The following is a 21,274-nucleotide window of genomic DNA, read 5'->3' as shown; positions in this document are numbered from 1 at the left end:
AGCAGTTTGTACTGAGAGAGCTGACTTTTAGACAGACTTCCTTGTCCTGTAAGTCATTCTTCCTAAAACTCGGGGGGGGGGAGGGGGGGGGGGAGGGAATGTTCAGAAGCAGATGAATTAAGGCTCAAACAGCCCATTGTGGCCAGAGCCATTTAAAGTTGGTCTTGAACAGTGAGGCTGCTCCAAGTGGAGAAATCTTCTGAGTCCTTTAAACAACCACTGACGCGGGAAAACCATTCTCTCCTTCCCCATAGTCGGTTCCTGGCAAGCATTCAGATAAGCAAAGCTATAAAAAGCTAAATTCGTCCCAGGGGGAAGCAATGGTTTTGTGACGTCATGGCAGATCAGCTGAAGTGTACACGGACTTCCCTAAGGGTTTAAAAAAAACAAAACTCTCCTCCCAGCTGACGTATGCGGTGAAACACTCTGCCTCTCAGCCCCCATCTTAGAGGAGCGGCATTATTTAGATTATGTAACTGTTCGCTGGCTCCGTAGCAATGTGAGTGTTTGCTGAGGGATATGTGCATGTGGCAGCGATCCATGGCCTTAAGGAGAACACAGCCATGAGGTCACCAAATGGCGCCTGTCACGATGCTGCATTTTTAAAGCAGAGATCAGCCCAGGGCCGAGCGGTGCAACAGGACTCAGACAGCAAGAGTCTAGGGCCTCGGTTCCAGCCACCAGTGCAAACCCTAGTGCAGACAGGAAACGTTGCTATTTGCACTGGTGCCTGCTTGAAAGTGTTTGCACTGGTTGAATGGAGTCTGATAGAGGAGTACATGTCCTATGCCAGGGGTTTGCGTCGGTGGCTGAAATGGACACAACCTCTTGGTGCAGACAAGGATTAGGGTTTGCAGTCATGGTACGTGTGTGCGCATAAATCGGGCATTCCAAGACAGAGCCAGATGAAGAGAACGTGGAGTCTGAGGCAAATGTCATCTTTGGATTTCTCTGTATCAAACAAACATGACAAACTGTACAAAACAAGGCACTGTAGAAATACATTTAAAAGAGGCTGTAACCAGTGACCCCAGGGGCATCTTATTGTGGACTCACCTCTCACTGATAAACCCCTCTTTGAAAGAAATTTAACGTTGGAAGGTGAAAGGCAGCCACCCCCTGGAAACATTTGAATATCGTTTTAAAAATATGGTGCACTTTAAAATTAAACTCTGCACAGTGGCCCAAGGAAGGGCAACAGGGACTCTTGTGCAGTCAAGAGATAGGGCGTGCTCTCCCTGGAATGTTATGCATTTTGTTTCTGATAAAGTAAGAACAACATCTACTCCTCCTCCCCAGAGAGGTTAAAAGTCAAAGTGCAAGTTTCTCCCAGAATTCTCATCCAGCTCCACTTGCAGTGAAGTTCCGCTAGCCGAGGCACAGACTGCATTACAGACCTCACCTGCGGCCACGTTAGACAGACAGTGCACACACACTGGGACAGTGGTCAGCTGTCAGAATGGAGAGGATCAGGAATGAGTCAGAGACTCACCGTTCTCTACCCACCATTCATCTTCTCCAAGGTGCACCTCAAGTTAGTTTGTAGAAAGTTAATAAATTAATCAAGCTAGACAAAAACCAAAAACAACGAAAACCCTAAACAGTTCTGTTAATTTTCTAACTCCAAGGAGAAACGTTTCCGCACCATCTCTTCCACGGTATACAGCTTCGCTGCCCGGAGCGCATTCAGCAGCACTTTGATGAGCTCCAAGTGATCCTTCTTCAATTTGGTGAGATACGTGTGGAACTTTTCCTGAAAGGCAGGCCTGGTGTCCTTGTGGATGATCCCCTTTTGGTGCCGCTCGAGGATTTGCTGGAGGCGCTTCAGCTTTCTCACCGAGATGTTCTGGTAAACCACAAAATCGATCACTGCTTGTTTGCAGTCCTCATTCCCTAGAGTGGGGAGGAGAAAACCAGCGTGAGGTTTAGAGCGCAGGGATGAAAGAGCAAACCCCATCAGAACTAGGAGAAAAACCCTAGTGCAACTGGACAGGCTCACGACATGAGGTCAGCAGCTGAGACCCAAGTGGGCAGTCAACCAGCTGTCAGACCCAGAAGCACAGCCCAAGCTCTTAAAGAAATACTGTTCAAATTAGACAGTCTAAAATTTGACCCTGACATTTGTCCAGTCTTATACCGGCTGGTCTCATCCCATGGCTTCCACGGATGTATTTGTCCTACTGATTCTTGCACAAGGCCTGCTGCATATAGAGCCTGATTTTCAGACCTTGGCTATGTACACATCTTGGGCCCAGATATACAAGTGACAATCCCTGTGTGTGCGCACACGGCTAGAGAGAGATCTGTGTGGCCAATTTGCTTGTGCACGTGTGCACACACAAACACTGCAGCGCATGTGCAAAGCAGGGGCACACTAGTGCACTGACCTAGCATGTGATTATTGGCTCCAGCCTGCATGAAAGCACCTGAATTATGCAGATTTGTTTACCGTAAATCAAACTAGCTGAGGAGAGAATATTGATTGCCCGTGTGAGTTGCTGGATTGATGGGTCATGCATAGAGCTGGGAGAACATGTTTAGAATCATAGAATCATAGGACTGGAAGGGACCTCGAGAGGTCATCTAGTCCAGTCCCCTGCACTCACGGCCGGACTAAGTATTATCTAGACCATTCCTGACAGGTGTTTGTCTAACCTGCTCTTAAAAATCTACAATGATGGAGATTCCACAACCTCCCCAGGCAATTTATTCCAGTGCTTAACCACCCTGACAGTTAGGAAGTTTTTCCTAATGTTCAACCTAAACTGCCCTTGCTGCAATTTAAGCCCATTGCTTCTTGTCCTATCCACAGAGGTTAAGAACAATTCTTCTCCCTCTTCCTTGTAATACGTACTTGAAAACCATCATCATGTCCACCCTCAGTCTTCTCTTTTCCAGATAAACAAACCCAATTTTTTCAATCTTCCCTCATAGGTCATGTTTTCTAGACCTTTAATCATTTTTATTGCCCGTCTCTGGACTTTCTCCAATTTGTCCACGTTTCCTGAAATGTGGTGCCCAGAACTGCACATAATACTCCAGTTGAGGCCTAATCAGCGCGGAGTAGAGTGGAAAAATTACTTTTGTGTTTTGCTTTCAACACTCCTGCTAATACATCCCAGAATGATGTTTGCTTTTTTTTGGAACAGCGTTACACTGCTGACTCGTATTTAGCCTTTGATCCACTCTGATCCCCAGATCCCTTTCCACAGTACTCCTTCCTAGGCAGTCATTGCCCATTTTGTATGTGCAACTGATTGTTCCTTCCTAAGTGGAGCACTTTGCATTTGTCCTTATTTAATTTCATCCTATTTACTTCAGACCATTTCTCCAGATCATTCTGAATTATAATCCTATCATCCAAAGCACATGCAACCCCTCCCGGCTTGGTATCGTCCGCAAACTTTATAAGTGTACTCTTTATGCCATTATCTAAATCTTTGATGAAGATACTGAACAGAACCGGACCCAGAACTTATCCCTGTGGAATCCCACTTGTTATGCCCTTCCAACGTGACTGTAAACCACTGATAACTACTCTCTGGGAATGGTTTTCCAACCAGCTGTGCACCCACCTTATAGTAGCTCCATCTAGGTTGCATTTCCCTAGTTTGTTTATGAGTATCAAAAGCTTTACTAAAGTCAAGATATACCACGTCTACCGCTTCCCCCTATCCACAAGCTATCAGGTTGGTTTGATAAGATTTGTTCTGGACACATCCATGCTGCTGACAGTCACTTAGCACCTTATCTTCTAGGTGTTTACAAATTTATTGCTTAATTATTTGATCCATTATCTTTCCAGGTGCAGAAGTTAAGATGATGGGTCTGTAATTCCCCAGGTTGTCCTTATTTCCCCTCTTTATATATTGGCACTATATTTGCCTTTTCCAGTCCTCTGGAATCTCTCCCGTCTTCCATGACTTTTAGAAGATAATCACTAATGGCTCAGATATCTCCTCAGTCAGCTCCTTGAGTATTCTAGGATGCGTGTCATCAGGCCCTGGTGACTTGAAGACATCTAACGCGTCTAAGTCATTTTTAACTTGTTCTTTCCCTATTTTAACTTTTGATCCTACCTCATTTTCACTGGTATTCACTATGTTAGACGTCCAATCGCCACCGACCTTCTTGGTGAAAACCAAAACACAATCATCATTAAGCACCTCTGCCATTTCCACATTTTCTGTTTTGTTCAACCCAAAACAATTTAGTTTTTGTTTCAGCAGGAGGAAAAATGAACAATTTCCATTTTGGTTCAAAATAGGGCTGTCAAGCGATTAAAAAAATTAATCACGATTAATCTCACTGTTAAACAAAAATAGAATACCATTTATTTAAATATTTTTGGATGTTTTCTACATATTCAAATATATTGATTTCAATTACAGCACAGAAAACAAAGTGCACAGTGCTCACTTTATATTTATTTTTGATTACAAGTATTTGTACTGTAAAAATGATAAACGAAATAGTATTTTTAATTCACCTCATACAAGTATTGTAGTGCAATCTCTTTATCGTGAAAGTTGAACTTACAAATGTAGAATTATGTATAAAAAATTGCATTCAAAAATAAAACAATGTAAAATTTTAGAGCTTGCAAGTCCACTCAGTCCTACTTCTTGTTCAGCCAATCGCTCAGACAAACAAGTAGGACTGAGTGGACTTGTAGGCTCTGACGTTTTACATTGTTTTGGTTTTGAGTGCAGTTACATAACAAAAAAAAATCTACATTTGTAAATTGCACTTTCAGGACACAGATTGCACTATAGTACTTGCATGAGGTGAATAGAAAAATACTGTTTCTTTTGTTTGTCATTTTTACAGTGCAAATATTTGTAATCAAGAATAATATACACTTTGATTTCAATTACAACACAGAATACAATATATATGAAAATGTAGAAAAACATCCAAAATATTTAATCAATTTCAATTGGTATTCTAGTGTTTAACGGTGCGATTAATCGCGATTATTTTTTTTAATCTCAATTCATTTTTTTGAGTTAATCACATGAGTTAACTGTGATTAGTCGACAGCCCTAGTTCAAAACAAACCAAATTTTTTTTTTTTTTATTTTTCAGTTCAGCCAGTAAACCGAAAATCAGTCCAACACTCAGCTCTCATGGGTTGAAGAAATGGCACTTGCCTCATTAAAATTAAGTGCTCAGGTAAAGGACCCAGATAGAAAATGGGGGGGAAAGACAGAGGGAAGGTACCTCATTGGTCAATGTTGGACCCACATTCCTAGGGCCAAAGGTGCCACATTTGTGGGGGGCACTAGTGACTCTGGGATATGGTTACTTTGATTTGGGTCTATGCCCTGCAGTGTGGACGTCAGAGCCCTAGGTTCGAACACATGTTAGAAAAGTCTTAACCTAGGGTTAAAATACAATGTAGATACTCAAGCCCAGGCTTCCTAACACGGGTCAGCTGACGCGAGTCCCAGTAACGCTGGGCTTACCCTAAAGGGCCACATTCATCCCCTGTGTAAATGCACAGAGTGAATTTGGGCCTGATCCTATATGACGTACTGCAGGCCAGAAGCTCACAACAGAGATGGACCCAAGAGATCAGGACCCAAACGCTCCCAAAACGTAGCAGTGCCCAGACCTGGATTAAGGAAGGGGCTTTTGTGGCTGCAGCCCGGGACCCGGGCTCAAGAGAGGCCCCGCAAAAATAAATCACAGGAGCAATCTCTGGGGCTCTCAGGCTGCCTGTCCTGGCCCCACGCTGCTCCCAGAAGTGGTTGGCTGCTGGCAGGTCTCTGCAGCCCCTGGTGGGGGGGAGGGGAAAGGAGGCTCCACGTGCTGCCCCTGCCCCCAGCACCATTCCCACAGCTCCTGCCATTGGGAGCTATGGGGGTGGCGCTTGTGGGCGTGGGCAGCGCACAGAGACATGCTGTCCCCCTCCCCCCAGGGGCACGCAGAGACATGCCAGCGGCCAGCCACTTCCAGGAGCGGCGTGGGGCCATGGCAGGGAGGCAGGCAGGCTGAGCCCTGCTGTGCCACCGGCCGGGAGCTGCCTGTGGTAAGCACCTCCCGGACGAAGCCTGCACCTCTCACCCCCTCCTGCACCTCAATCCCCTGCCCCCGGTTAGAATCCCCCACCTGTACCCAAACGCCCTCCTGGACCCCACATCCCCTCCTGCACCCCAAATCCCCTGCCCCTGGTTAGAATCCCCCACCTGTACCCAAACTTCCTCCTGGACCCCACATCCCCTCCTGCACCCCACATTCCCTGGCCCTGGTTAGAATCCCCCACCTGCACCCAAACTCCCTCCTGGACCCCACATCCCCTCCTGCACCCCAATCCCCTGCCCCTGGTTAGAATCCCCCACCTGTACCCAAACTCCCTCCTGGACCCCACATCCCCTCCTGCACCCCAATCCCCTGCCCCAGCCCGGAGCCCACTCCTGCACCAAACTCCCTCCCAGTTCCCACACCCCCTCCTGCACCCCAATCCCCTGCCCCAGATCAGAATCCCCCTCCTGCACCCCAATCCCCTGCCCCAGCCCAGAGTCCACTTCTGCACCAAACTCCCTCCCAGACCGTGCCCCAATCCCTGCCCCAGCCCGGAGNAGAGCCCACTTCTGCACCAAACTCCCTCCCAGACCGTGCCCCAATCCCCTGCCCGGAGCCCACTCCTGCACCAAACTCCCTCCCAGTTCCCACACCCCTCATGCTTTCCTGCACGCCAACACTCTTCACAAGCCCGGAGCCCCCTCCTGTACCCAAACTCCCTCCTGGACCTCACATCCCCTCCTGCATCCCAATCCCCTGCCCCTGGTTAAAATCCCCCTTCTGCACCCCAATCCCCTGTTCCAGCACCCTCCTGCATCAAACTCCCTCGCAGACCCCGCACCCCCTCCTGCACCCCAGTTCGCTTCTGCACCAAACTCCCTCCCAGGTAGGGTTACCATATTTCAACAATCAAAAAAGAGGACGTGAGGAGCCCCGCCCCTGTCCTGCCCTAGCCCCGCCCCTGCCCCTTCCACTCCCTCCCACTTCCTGCCCCTTCAGAATCCCCAACCCTCCCCCCCACTCCTTGTCCCCGTGATTGCCCCCTCCTGGGACCCCTGCCCCTAACTGCCCCCCAGGACTCCACCCCCTACCTAAGCCTTCCTGCTCCTTGTTCCCTGACTGCCCCTTCCTGAGACCTTCCCCACATCCTAACTGGCCCCCTAGGACTCTACCCCCTACCTGTCCCCTGACTGCCCCAACCCTTATCCACACCCCCAGACAGACCCCTGGGACTCCCACGCCCCATCCAACCACTCCCCACCCCCGGACAGCCCCCCCGCCAAAACTCCCGACCCATCTAAACCCCTCTGCTCCCTGTCCCCTGACTGCTCCGATCCCTCTCCCCACTCCTGCCCCCTGACAGCCCCCCCAGAACTCCCAAACACCCCCCCCGCTCCTTGTCCCCTGACTGCCCCCTCCTGGGACCCCTGCTCCTAACTGCCCTCCAGAACCCCACCCCCTACCTAAGCCTCCCTGTGCCTTGTCCCCTAACTGCCCCCTCCTGAGACCCCCCCACCTGTACTCTGACTGCCCAAAACCTTACACCCCCAACCCCAGACAGCCCCCCCCCTGAACTCCTGACCCATCCAACCCTCCCCCTGCTCCCTGTCTCTTGACTACCCCCCCCCCCCAAACCTCCCTGCCGCTTCTCTGACCCCCGGCCCCCTTACTGTGCTGCAGAGCAGCGCGCTCGGCAGCGGGGGAGGGGAGCAGGGTTGGAGCTCCAGACTGCCGGAGGCCGAGGGGACGGCCGGCGATCTGTGAATGCAGGGCGGGGGGAGGGAGGGAGAGGAGGGGAGTAGTCTCAAGTTGCAGGGGAGAGGAGGGGGAAGTGGAGGAAGGGCTCTGGCTGCCGGAGCCCGTGCGAGTGGCACCATCCGGCCGGCTGCCCTGTAAGCCCCGCACGCTCTGCATGGGGGGCGGGGGAAGTCCGGACATTGACAAATTCCCCCTGGATGCTATTTTTAACTGAAAAAAGCCGGACATGTCCGGGGAAATCCGGACGAATGGTAACCCTACTCCCAGGAAAAAGACTTGTATGCAGGGGCCACACAAAGTCTAATAACCCCAGGCCCAGAGGAAAGCTAATCCGGTCCCGGAGTCACGTCTGTTTACATCAGCAGAAAATTGAAGCCTATCTACAGAGTTTGTATTTGTATACAATTACTGACGTGCCTGTGTGTATCTGTAGCTATGTACATAGAGACATACACAGGCATAGTACACACACGCTACGCTGCTGAGTAAGAACACTTGCAAATTGGGAGTTAAAAATATCCCTCCATTCATAAGTTTCCCGTTTTGCAAGTGCACTGTTGCTCAAGAGATGTGTGTGTGTATATAAACAACCCCAGGGCAGGGTTCAGAGCCAGTTGCTGATGCTGAACGAAAGAAGGGCACGTGCTGATGACAGATTGGAAAAGAAGCAAGTGATAATGAACATCTCAGCTGCTACCATCGCCCCTTTGGGAAAAGGCTGACTCAAAGAATGGGGCGTGAGCCAAGATTCCATTTATAGAATTACCAACCTCTGCTCTGACTGGAATTTACTGAAATTCCATTGCATCACATTCTTGATGAGGAGAGAAGAATATTGACCAGGGAGAGGGTCTCCGGGGGGATGAAAAACAAGAGATTCCTTCTGCCACATTTGCTGGGGGACGCATCCCTTCTGCTGCATGCTGGGCAAAGGGAAGCTATTGTTTGTGGAAGACACAGAGGCCAGATTCTGCCCTCTGTTACACCAATACAGTCTCATGGAAGCCAAAGGGACAGATTCACTACAACGTGGGAGCAAATCCATTGTCTTCATTCCTGCCCAGTGCAGTGACTGCCTGGCACAGGTCCATGGCAATCTGCCTCAGTGGGTCGGTTTGAGAATGAAGGTTAAATGGGAAGGAGTCACTAACGAAGTGAAACCAAAATTTAAACAAGCTAAAAATAGAGACTGGGGGCTACAGTCGGGAAAGGCAGCACGAGCTGCCTGTCTGCGGCACACCACTTCTGCACCTGCTGCGGATTCCTGATCTAGTTCCAGTTTCCTCCACGATTCAGTGCTGTGTGTCTTGGGCTGCCAGAAGGACAGTGCTAGATACTTCAGAACAACATGTTCTCACTACCACTTCAGACAGTACATAATAACATCTACAGGGGGGAGGGATAGCTCATTGGTTTGAGCATTGGCCTGCTAAACCCAGGGTTGTGAGTTCAATCCTTGAGGGGGCCACTTAGGGATCTGGGGCAAAATCAGTATTTGGTCCTGCTAGTGAAAGCAGGGGACTCAATGACCTTTCGGGGTCCCTTCCAGTTCTAGGAGATAGGTATAGGTAGGTAACAAGCTGACTCTGACATGCCTTGTGCCCTGATGCAGGCAATATCTGGGGACAGGAGATCAGCAAAAAGGAAAAGGTGCCAACAAGGAGATCTTCCTGACAGCTAGACTGAGAGATCGGGATGGGAGGAAAACAGGGGCAGGGACAAGCCAAGGAAAGTGCCATTAATTGAAAGAGACAATGGCTTGAGAAGGTGCCAGGGGACCCTGTCTAAGATGATCTTAGCCAAGCTTTCAGTGAATTCGGGGGGATTAGTTTGTCCTTTTTGTAGTTTAATTAAAACCAGTTTTGTACTTATAAAATTCCACTGGAACCAATCCTATACATTGGGGTAGAACAAGCTGCACCAGAAAGTTTCACTCCAGCTCGGTTAACAACATGATTCTAGCGCATGCGTTCCCCTCCCCCGCCGCATCCAGGCAGACCTGAATAATCCCCCACTCTACGTTCGCTAATGCTATTCCATCCCAAGGAGACCTGACTCCTCACCTGAGTCCTGGGTGCCGTTTCCCTTGAACATCCTGCAGGTGGTGCACAGGGTGTCATGGAACTGGTTTCCTACGACATTAGTCTCCTTTCCCTGCTGCGAGCAGCTCTGGTGCGCCTTGCACGGCTCTGTGCTGGAGCTGGAGGACGAGAAGAACCCCTGGGGGCACGTCTCACATTTTGTGTTCTGATGGGGAGTACCTGCAAAACGGGGCACAGAAAGAGTCTGAGCAGTGAAGTACCTGCAGTACACGTCCATTGTGTTTGGGATAATGGCCCCTTAGGGAGCACGGTAAAAGAAGATGGCCCGGTTCGCCGTTGTCTTGTGCCTATATAGTCATTTGCACCAGTGTAAAGTGAGCGCAAGCCACTACCCGATGTCTGGCACCCACTGTGCACTGGTGAAAATGAGTGCTCAAGGTGAAAAGCAATGGTGAATCTGGCCCTAAGTCTGCATCTGGTAATGCTCTGAGTTCCCTTTGGGCATAAGGGGATGTCAGAGAGAGATTAGGCTCTGTGTACACATCATTCACAGGATCAAAGAAGGGGCCCTGCCCTGGCCCAGTCCCCAGCCTTCAAGGAGGACGAGCAGTTACCAAACTTAGGATTTGGCTGCAAGACAGCCCAATGCTGGGACCCCAGCCAGCTAGGTTGGGAACACCGACTCGCGTGTTGATGATCATAAACAAACAAGGCAGAAAATCAAATAATAAGAGAGCAGCCAGCACGCCAAGAGAAACCACACACGGGACAGAGCACTCCGCCTTTTCGGAAGCTGACGAGCCCTGCACATGAAACGAACGGCCGACTCTCTGATCTCAGGAGTCACTGCTCCAAAGCATGCAGCCCGCATCGTGCTACAAAGCCCTTTGAAGAACTTGCCATCTCTGTAACGTCAGCCCACCACCTTGGTGTGCGCCCAGATTCCTCTCTATTTCTGGATACCCAAGTAGTAGCAAACGTGAAAAATAAATGTCCTTTCCAGTTATATCGAGAAGCCTGCCTGCACCTCACTGTGGTTCGCATTCATGACTTCTGGGCTTCGTTACTGTCATTCCCCGGGTAGGAAGGTAGCATGCTTGGTACGAAATCACTAACCTTAAAAAAAGGTACAGCTGGTGCAGAATGAAGGAGCCCATCACCCCACAGTTTCACTCCCTTCAACTGCCCCCCATTCTACTTATATGGCCCTCATCACTGTCATCTGAGCACCTGGTCAAATTCAACCTACATGGAACTGGCCTAAATGACCTGGGCACCTAGCTCACACTGCCTAAACATGGCATCTCACAATAGTCATATTCCATGGGAACAAGCCATTAACCTCCCGCATGAGACTCATGTGCGCAGAAGACAGGGCTTTCCCGGTGACTGGCCTATAAATCTGGAATGCATTCATGGAGACTGACAGGGAAACAAACCACAATTTCTTCAGAGTAGGAGGCAAAACACACTGCTAGACCGAGCCTGCCTACTAGAAAACTGCGGCTTAAAACCAAAATAAATAGAGGCCAGTCCTTGATGACTGGAGCGGGGAGGGAAAAAGATAGACAGAGAGAGAAATACATCTTTGTGTGCATGTTGTAATTCTGGATAGCCCTCAAATACCACAGGGAAGGGGGTAATTTAAAAACTAGACAGAGCTGTGCTAAGGAAAAAATAAAAACTCCCTAATATCCTTCAGTAATCCATGTGTCATCCTGAGCTCGGCTTCTGAGTCACCCTTAAATGCTCTTCGTTATATACCTGCTTTTTTGGGTGGGGTGGGAGGGTTATCAGTCTTATTTTCATTTGCCCCTTTCCCATCTTTAATATATGCTTTCAAAATCACCAAATAAGGATTCCAGAAAGCAGCCCCATGGCTAAGTTAATTTGTCAGTGCCATCCCAGTACTGAGACACCAAGCAAACCTCTTCTGGTCCTCACAATGAACCTTCCTTGCCCACATGCCTTATTGCCTTCAGCCCTGGGTGCCCACAAGAGATTATAGTCAAATTAGCAGGAACCGTTGAAATATTTATACTTGGACAACAGTAGTAGAATCTTGCTCGTTCAGAGGACGTAGCCACTAGATGGCGACATTCTCTCACTCACTTGAGCGGATCTGACATCCCATCCAACAGAGGGCAGCGGTGCACATATATATGGTGAGAAAATACACACGCATAATGTCAGATTATCCACTACTGCTATTTAACAGGTGTCTCCTGGATTCTGACAGGACAGTAATAGCATGAGAATATAATAAGGCCCTTAGACACAGCTCTACACCCCTTGCCTCAGTACTCCAGCTGCAATACATACCCAGCTTTACTACTCCAGACCCGGAAGGACACTTGGCATGCTCGATGCAGAACTCGGACTCAGAGTAGTAGCCATGCTGACACTGGCATACTCTGTTGTGGGTGGAGTTGCACGGATGCAGCTCGACCTGCAGCTCTCCGCAGATGACGTTGCAGTATCGGCATTTCTCCAGGTAGTTCCAGTACTGCGTGTAGTGCAGATCTGGACATGGGGCGCACACTGTGGGTTTGTCTCTGGTGCAGTGCTGTGCCACATAGGTTCCTGGCGGGCACTGATGGCACACCACCTTGTTGTTAGTCACGGGGTCTCTCCATGGGTAGGTGGGAGTGGTGCTGGAGATAGGCACAGCCAGGAAAAGCACAATAGCACCAACCATCCACTAGTGTAAAAAGACACAAAGAACTATCAGACTTTCACTTGCCCTCTTGCAGAGGGGCATCACAATTACAGCAGCTGGGTACCAGAAGGGCCTCATGATTACCACTGGGCCATGAGAAACCATTCTGGATCACACTCTTATCTGCCCCATCTATCTCCTCCTCCCACTCGCCTTTCTATGCTGCCCCATAGGCATGGAATGCGCCTCCCCCATCCTGACTCTCTAACCCACCACTTCTGCCCACCCCAAGTGTCTGCTTCTTGCCATGCCCACAAGAAGGGATTGAAACCAATTTTAAAAATCCCCTTCATTCCTCCTCCCTCTGGGCTCCCCAGCACGAGCCCTCTTGTCCCTGCTGGCTCTCAGCCCTTCGGGGCAGGGCCTTTCCATGTTGTGTCTTGTATAGCACACTGCAGACAAGGACCTATTCGAGCAGCCAAATTCACGGAGACCCCTGAACAAGTATATGTTCTCCGTATCCTTCGTTAGCGCCCCACGCTGGTCCGAAAGGGAGTTTTGCCATTGACTTCAATGGGGCGAGGATGTAGTCCTTAGCAGACCCAATACAGAAGTGCAATGTTCGAGTGAATAGAGCTGCTTTGGGATTACAGGTTTTCCCCGGCTTGCAGTGATGTAGGGAATTTTACCAGACAGGAGCCCCACGAAAAGCAGAAAACAAAGACACTCAGATACAGAACCCTCAAAGAGGATCAGAGTGATTTAACTAACTTCCTGAAATTTACCAACACCCTGCCAGGTTTAAAAGAAAAGAAATGGAGTTGGATGTTAAGATGTGACAAAATTACAATTTAGAGCCTTTTAGAACATGAGGTTCTGACTAAGGACTGAAGGCCCCGGGTGTGTGGAGCGGGAGTTTTCCATAAAACACAGACACTAACATTTTCATACAAATTTAAAACCCTTTGAGAAACAAGGGGGGCTTCACTAAAGGCCTGGAGAGCCACAGAGCCTTCTTTGGTTCCCCCCTTCCCGTTAAAAATACATTAGACCAACATCAAGAGCAAACAGTTTGTTACCTTGGATGAATGTCTCACATTCAGTGTGTGGTTGGACCGCATAGCACTGTGGATGGTATTAGTATTAGAACTCATGGTATTTGGAGACGTCTTCAGATGCTTGGATTGGGCCCTAATTGATTTCTGTGCTGCTTCTCTTCTCCTGGGATGCAGTGATGCTAATTTCTGCTAAAGTTCCAGCTCTGTTGCATTCAGAGAGAGACACAGTAAAGAGCACGAATTATTAGTGGACAGCTCTTATCCAGGATGCTGTCAATATCACTACACAGATGTGATGCACTGTTTGAATCCTGGTGTGTCTGAAGTGTTGCTGAAGAAGTCCAAGAAGAACAAGAGTTACAGCCGCTCACCAAAGGCTGAGATCTCTCACTCCTGGCTAGGATTTTAAATGATCCAGCCTAAATAAGCAGAGTTCCTCTTTATTGTGATCTCGACAGTAATATTCAATCAGCCCCAGAGTTGGGGGCACAATTCCAATATTCACAGGTTGCTCTGGAACGCAAGAATGTTAACCGTGATTGCAATATCAGTTATGCAACACTGGGCCATTGTGTAGTACAGGTGGGGTATTAAGGAAGGGAAGGGACTTGGAGACAGGGAGTGTGAAAAGAAAGTCACCTCAATCCACTCAGAATGAGGTTCCTAGAGCATATCCCAGGGACCTCCAGAAAATGCCTCAGAGTGGGCAATTTTGAACTGTCTTAGACTATATGACTCCACTTACTGGAGTTAGTCATTTGGTCGTTATGGGCCCCTATGCATATAAAGAGAACATAGAAGAGGATATTGCAGTAGCCACATTGAGGAAATGATACATGGATAAGAGTTTAGGCAGAGCAGAGATCTAGGTAAAGTTTAATTCTCTTGAGTCTGGAGATGTGCAGCAGGTGGATTCACAGACAAAGGGAGATGTGAGAAGGAAACTGTCAGACAAGTTTTCTGAGAAGATCTGGATTAGAGAGAGCAATAGGGAGTCAGACACAAAAGTCAAAGAATTCTTTACTCAGAAGGTGGCCTTCGAAACATTTAACACGAGGAAGTTATGTGTATCTAGGAGCTGGCAAAGTCAAGACCGGCATAAAGATGAGAGACGGAGGGAGCAAAGAATGAAATGATCTTCCTTTTGCACGGGTATAATTGCATGACATTTGGTAAACAATTATCCCCTATGCTATTGTTGCCCACTGCTCAGTGTACGTTTCGCATCCCCTTCTGTGCCTGATCCACAGAGGATGTCTGCTACAGCTACCAACCAGGGACGTAGTCCTTTAGCTCAAGCTGTTGGAAGTCTGGCCTCAGCTCCAGAGATCCTGGGTTAACCCCGTGGTGGTGACTAACATGATGATTGTTACCCTATGACCTGATTTCATTCAGTATTTTAAAAAGAAATAGTTGAGCTACCACAGTTTAAATATTGACTCTGAGCCTTCAGTAAAAAAGTCTATGCAAAAGTGATATGGATTTTTATCAAGGGTCTAACTGAATATTTGAGAAGCACAATGCAGTAATTCTGAGACTGATACATACAAATTTCTACCAGAAAAACTAGAACAAGCTGCCAGGCAAGTAGACTGGTCTATCAGCTTAAAACCATCTGCTTTATAAAGTTTGTAATTACATATTAAAGCTCTTACAATTTACTGGGGAAAAAAGGACACTTGAAAATGTTACCCTATTTAACGACATGACTTAGGAGCCTTGAAAGTCAAGGAGAACATCACACACATTTCATCAACCTGGTTTGCAAAGGTGCTGATAGCTTCCAACTCCCTCTGAAAAATCAGTCTGCTATATCTATACTTCTCTCTCTAGACACACGCATACACACAGTTTGCATATACACATGATTATATATGATACACAGACATATATGACACACACACATAAAAATCAGTCCTAATCACACAAGAGTACAAAATTCTGAAACAAACAAACAAGACTCATGCAAACCTTACTTTCTATCCTGTCTTGTATTTCTAGGGCTTCTGATTTTAGCTTTTCACTGATAAATACTGCGATAACACCCCATTACAAAAATAAATAAAATTGTGTTTCCCCAATAAACAGCAGAAAATCACTGGAAATGGTTACTTGTATCTAAGGGTTTGTCTTCAGAGAGCACTAGTGCGCATTACAGGGGTATGATTTCTAAAGCACACTAATGTCTTGCGCATAATTAATCCCGGTCAACCCTGCTGGTGTGCACTAAAGTGTCCCTAGTGTGCTTTAACAGAAGAGTTTGAACCAGAGCGGGGCTAAAGCCATTCCCACGGAATGGGACGAAGAGCTTACGCTTCACAGGGTGCTAGTGTAACGAGTAACACACACGCTCACTGCGGTAGCGTAGACAAAGAGAAAGTCCCGAAACACCTCTGATTGCTGGACAGCTACCTAAAAACTCAAAAAAAATGGCTAACACACACACCTGGTCCCCCAAATGGAATGAATAAACCCTGAAAAACGGAAGCCCGGCTTAATAAAGCGAGTTCTCACACACAGGTATACACAGCCACACCCCACACCACACCTCACACCCCCCCCCCCCCGGCTGCCTTTCCCCTCCTTACCGGGCCGAGCGCTGGTGCTCACAGCTGCTGCCCCGGCGGTCTCTGCCTCCCCGGCCACCTACCCCGGCACTTTATAACGCCGCCGAGCCGAGCCAAGCCCTGCCCCTACCGCAAGGCCTGGAATCGCCTCTTGCGTAAGAACGACGGGGCTGCGATGAATCATCAGCCGCCAGCCCGGGGCAGTCCGCGGGAGCGGGGCTGCAGTGACCGCACAGGACCCAGCCTCCGCCGGCTGCCTGGGTTCCCTCCGGCCAGGGCCGGGCCGGGCGGCAGGTTCTCCTCCCTGCGCCAGGCGCAGCGCCCCGGGGTGCCAGCTCTCTCCCCGCCAGGGATCGGGGCCGGGCCGGTCTCCAGCCGCTGCCGGGACGCCGCGCAGAGCGGCCGGGCAGCACCGGGTGGAGGGGACACGTGCCCCTTACCTGGGAAGCCGCTGCACCTCCCTTGGCTGGGGAAAGGCACCCAGCAGAGGTGACGGGGTCCCCCAGTGAGGTCCGCAGTACGGGGTGACCAGCAGGGGATCAGGCAGCCGCCCCTTTCATTAGTCAGCAGCACCTCCCTTGGCTCCTCCTGGAAACTCCCCCCTGGAAGGGGGCTCTAAATAGGCACTAGGCAGCTCCAGAAAGGGGGTCACCTCCCCCTTTTCAGCCTGTCCCTGCTGTGGGGCTTGGGGCTGTATTTAACTGCAGGTGAAAGTGCTTGGGAGCTCAGCCCTTTCTGAAAATCAGGCCCCTGTAAGGTGTCACAGGTTGTTCCCCCCACCCCACCCCTTGAAGGCCCCAGAATCATTAGGCACTTTGGAAAAATCAGGACTTCTCTCTTTCCCTGGGAGTCTGGTCCTGTTCCCAGTGAAGTCAATGGCAAAACTCCCACTCACAGAGGACTGGATCAAAACTGAACCCACACAGTTCTAAGAGACATCCAGAAAGCCGCCCAACTTAGCTGCTTCCTTTTTAGGGGAATATTTTCTTCTTTTGCCAAAACACAATTAAAAAAACAAAAACTGTTACTCGAAAGCTTGGCTCCACTTTCCCATGCACACTGGGGCATGGGTTAGAATTTTCTAACAATAATTAATCGCTATGTCCTGGCAGTTTTGTATGTACTGTATTTGAATCAAAACTGTGTGCGTGCGCACACGTGTGTATTTGCCTTGAATATTTGTCCAGGAAACAAATGAGATCTGAAATTTTGCACATGTCCCATCTGCACGCTCCGGTTTGAGTATTACACATTTTACCCTGACACATCAGTAATTGATTTACCAGGGGGAAGGCAGGGAAATTCCCCCTCTATACATTCTCTTCCCTAGCTGTAAATGTTCAATAACTTCCCAGTCAGGGAATCTTTTTGTCACTTACATATTTGTTGCCTGCATCATCAGTAGCTAAATATGCCCCATTCCCCAACGTCATAAGATCCCAGCACAGCATCACAAGCCACAAAGATCACTGCCATGGTCATTATTAGGGGAAGGTGAGGAATCTTGCAGAGAAAAAACTACCTCAGGCACTCCATAGAGTTTCACTTTGCAAGGTGCTACTGCATTGTCCCCCTCTATAGATCTAGCAAACTGCTCCTCAGGTCAAAACTCACAGGAGCAGGTACCAAGCGTTCTCAGACCCTGGCCACAGCTATGCATTCCCCTCATATAAGAGCCATGATTGACCACTAGACTGACCACCTTCAAAGATAATAGTAAAGCGTTTACTTGCCGTGGCTTTTCTATAGTAACCGAACCTTCCCTGGGTGTCCAATATAAGGAGAGAAAGTCAACATGTAAATACTGTAGTGATGTTCCTTAGCCAGACGCTGTAGCTCCTAAGGATCCATGGGGAAAGCAGATAACCACACTGATCCACTGGATAGACCTCTCCTCTGCCCTGCAGTCTAGGAAATCTTCCCCCATCAGGGTCCATCAGCTAATCCCCTCTGGCTGCACATGATCCCTCTCTAAGTGTGTGTGTTGGGGTGGGGGGTGGCAACACAAAGCAGAACACCCCAACTCGGGTCCTGTGAGAATCAATGCCCCATGTCTAATTCTCATCAGAAATCCTCAGAGAGCAGCTGCTTCTCATTTCTGACCTATGCTACCCTAATCACCCCTCACAATCCAGCCAAACCTGGTGGTCCATCTGCAGACAGCCTCTGTGCACTCCATGGCAATGAATGTGCTCCAGCGCCCACTGCTCTGTCTTGTGCCCTACTTTACTTACAAGTACTTCTGTCCTCTCTTCGCTAGTCCCGATGGAAGTAGCATGAGCGGAGTTACTCTTCAGTATACACTTCAGTATAGGGGCAGAACTGCTCCCCGACCAAGCTGGTATCTTGCCTCTAATCTCCTTACACTCTGACCCCTACCCCACAAACAAGTATATCTTGTGTTAGAGAGTGAAAGAAGCAGAGCAGAAATTGATAGCACTGTGCTAGGTGGAGAACAGGAAACTCATGATACTTTTTTTCCATTTCCTTCCAACAAACAGGAGAAAAGAAAACGTGCTATGTACGAAGCCACGCAATGTCACATTGCATTGACCTTGGGGAATCTTCTGGGGAATATTTTTCCCCTTTTGATTTTGCAATTGTTGCCCACAGACACACACCTATAGCAACACACCTTACGGGCACATAAGCCTGAATTGTTCTTCTGCTTATTTTCCTGGCATTCCAAGGATGTTTTGTAAATAAAAGTTCAATTGTGCTCATTAGATATTGACAAAGCATTTCTGAGCATCTCCTGCGTCAAACACAAGTATAAAACCTCTTCATTTAATTTGCATTGTAAACCGTTCGGGATGGTGCCACAAATTCAACTTGAAGGTGTTTAACAGTGAAAAGTGATTATGCAGAATAGCATCTGCTTACTCTGCCACTCAGCTGCTGGCCTTTTACTAGTTTTTATTGTTGTTCGCGCTGCAGAGCCGATGCAGTATGGGAGAGGGAGCTGAATTCGATTCAGGTTTGCACATAAACAGGATTGTTAACTAAACTCCTGTTGCAGGTGACTACTGGCGATGCACAAGCCAAAAAGAATGAAGCTTAAGCTGCCTGGGCTGGCACAGTTAGACCCCCCAAAATTGCTTTTTTACTTGCGAACTGGACAGATTTATCTAGACATCACTGAGACAATACATAGAAAACACCATGCTGCCATTTTTAGACATTTTTCAAAATAAGACTCCACTTTACAGGCTCAAAGCTCTATTTCTTATTAAAACTCTCCTGAGTAGGTTCTAATCACCACAGTATCTCAGCATTTTCCATTAGTGTGTATTAAACAACATGACTAACTTCTGTCGCATGTTTGTTCTCTCATCCTCTTCCCAGTGTGAGAAGCATGTGCAGCGGAGTGCCTCGTTTTGGCAGGGTCTCGTCTTTCTTTAATAAATATTCATGTTGCTGTGTATTCAGGTTACAGAAGGCAGGTCAAAGAAATGCACTTTGCACTTGGAGCGGAAGGAGATGGCGTTTGTGATGGGTTCCCCAAGAACATTGCCCAAAGAAAGACTGCAGGGTCAAACACCCATGTCCAAATTACTCACCATCCATGATACTGATAATTTAACACAGGTGCAACATTAATGTAACATTCTATATATACAGTTCTATGCCTTAGCCCGCATGCTCTCACTATATATTTTATTTCCATAAACACACACAGTATATATAATGTACGCACTGTGTACGTTACTGTATAGCCTTCCTTCTGACCACCTTTAAAAAAAAATCCTGCACACCCAGGCAATAGATTAATGAAAGCAATTACTGCAAGTGACCCAGTAGTGCCCCCCTCCCCCCCCGAGGAAGAGACAGTGTTTCCCATCCAAACAGGTCCCCCAATTACTAGCATTCAACAACCTTCAAAGGAGAGTCATGTACCATGTGTTTTGAAAAGCAAATGCAAAACCTATTAAAACAAAATGCAAAGCAGAGAGTCAGACATGGGGGAGACAAGTGGGAATTTCCTTTCCAAAGAACCAGCTGTTGCATGAGTATCCTGCACGCGACTAGAATTAAGCAGGACCTGCACTGAGCATTTCCTCTGACTGAGCAGATGGGACTAATCTTTAGTTGGAAACACAAAACTATCATACCTTCAACTCTAGGTCAGTGTTGGCTCTGCTCCCATTCTGAAGGGTGAATCCACATTTGAATCCTTGTTCTTACAGCCACTGGACCTGTCAAAGATCAATTTTATAATTTTACCAGAATTTGAAAAAGGATTGGACATGTGCGTGGAAGTCAGACAGGATTAAAACTATAACCGAGTGTTTGGAAGGGATAGAAGCCTTCCGGGCATAAACCAACCTCTACGGATGGGGTTAAATGGTTGCTATCCTTGAGCTGGTTATTTCATGTGACTACTGCAGGGTTTTTTGTACATTCCCTCTAATGCATCTGATTCTGGCCACTGTCAGAGAGCCGATATTGTACTAGCTGGAAACGAGGTCTAGTCTGGTCTGGCAATTCCTACCATATGATAGAGAAGTAACAGGCTGACCTTTACAGGTCCGTATTCCAAATGAGGTTTTAGCTTTATTGCTGTTATTTTTAGGAAGCATGATCTGGATAATATTAATCTGCATGATTTGCAACCTCATTCAATTCAGTCACTGTCAGCAGGTGACTGGTAGGCATTTGCTTCCTCAATATGCACTTATCTAAATCATTTTATTAAAACTAAATTATATATGTATATATAGTAGGCAGACAAGCTACAAATGTCAAAGTTTGAAAGTAGCAGCCACTTCCCTGGAAAGCAGGGATTTGAGAGGGATGCTGTGAATATCTGGTTGCCTGTTAGTTTCTGTGGCGACTTAACACACTTCATTCTCCGGTAACCAAAAGGCCAAATAATTTCTATTAACATATAATGGATTTTCACAGTCTGTCATTGTTAGCTACCCATTCACTGAGGATATTTCCAGGAAGTTGCAAGGGATTGGATGATGTGTAAACATTTGCAAATCTCTGAACAAGCTGAAATGGTAAACAGTCATACACTAATACTGTTGAATGGCTAAACAAGTGCAAGTGTTTACCTGGAAGATTTCCCCCTGATTTCCCAGTATTTCAGATGAAAAACAGATCTGCATTAACACCCTTTATTGCAGATATTCTGATGAATGAAGCCATTGAATTTGC

General features: G+C 47.8%; 1 protein-coding gene across 4 annotated transcripts; it reads right to left on the bottom strand.

Annotated features, from left to right (window-relative positions):
- Nucleotides 1–936: 936 nt before the first annotated feature.
- Nucleotides 937–20,305, bottom strand: TNFRSF6B (TNF receptor superfamily member 6b). 4 transcript variants are annotated; one of them, XM_034787473.1, is made up of 5 exons: nt 20,224–20,305; nt 13,566–13,747; nt 12,150–12,528; nt 9,849–10,046; nt 937–1,893 (listed from the first exon to the last, which is right to left on the bottom strand). In XM_034787473.1, the coding sequence occupies exons 2-5, from the start codon at nt 13,638–13,640 to the stop codon at nt 1,610–1,612; spliced, it is 936 nt and encodes a 311-aa protein (XP_034643364.1). In that variant the 5' UTR covers nt 13,641–13,747; nt 20,224–20,305; the 3' UTR covers nt 937–1,609. The 4 variants fall into 4 exon arrangements, with proteins under 4 accessions (XP_034643364.1, XP_034643365.1, XP_034643362.1 ...); XM_034787474.1 differs by lacking the exon at nt 20,224–20,305 and adding an exon at nt 18,346–18,549; XM_034787471.1 differs by lacking the exon at nt 20,224–20,305 and adding an exon at nt 16,552–16,801.
- Between the last annotated feature and the right edge of the window lie 969 nt (nt 20,306–21,274).

The sequence above is a fragment of the Trachemys scripta genome, chromosome 12 (genome assembly GCF_013100865.1).
Source record: "Trachemys scripta elegans isolate TJP31775 chromosome 12, CAS_Tse_1.0, whole genome shotgun sequence".
In the NCBI taxonomy this organism is placed as follows: domain Eukaryota; kingdom Metazoa; phylum Chordata; order Testudines; family Emydidae; genus Trachemys; species Trachemys scripta.
The sequence above is the reverse complement of the archived record's forward strand: the minus strand, read 5'-3'. Positions and strand labels throughout refer to the sequence as shown.

Coding starts and splice junctions, on each gene's coding strand:
- TNFRSF6B (XM_034787473.1), bottom strand. CDS start 13,640: ATGAGTTCTAATACTAATACCATCCACAGTGCTATGCGGTCCAACCAC. Junction 12,529..13,565: donor ATGTGAGACATTCATCCAAG/GTAACAAACTGT, acceptor TTTTTACACTAG/TGGATGGTTGGTGCTATTGT. Junction 1,894..9,848: donor AAACGGCACCCAGGACTCAG/GTGAGGAGTCAG, acceptor TCCCCACTCTAG/GGAATGAGGACTGCAAACAA.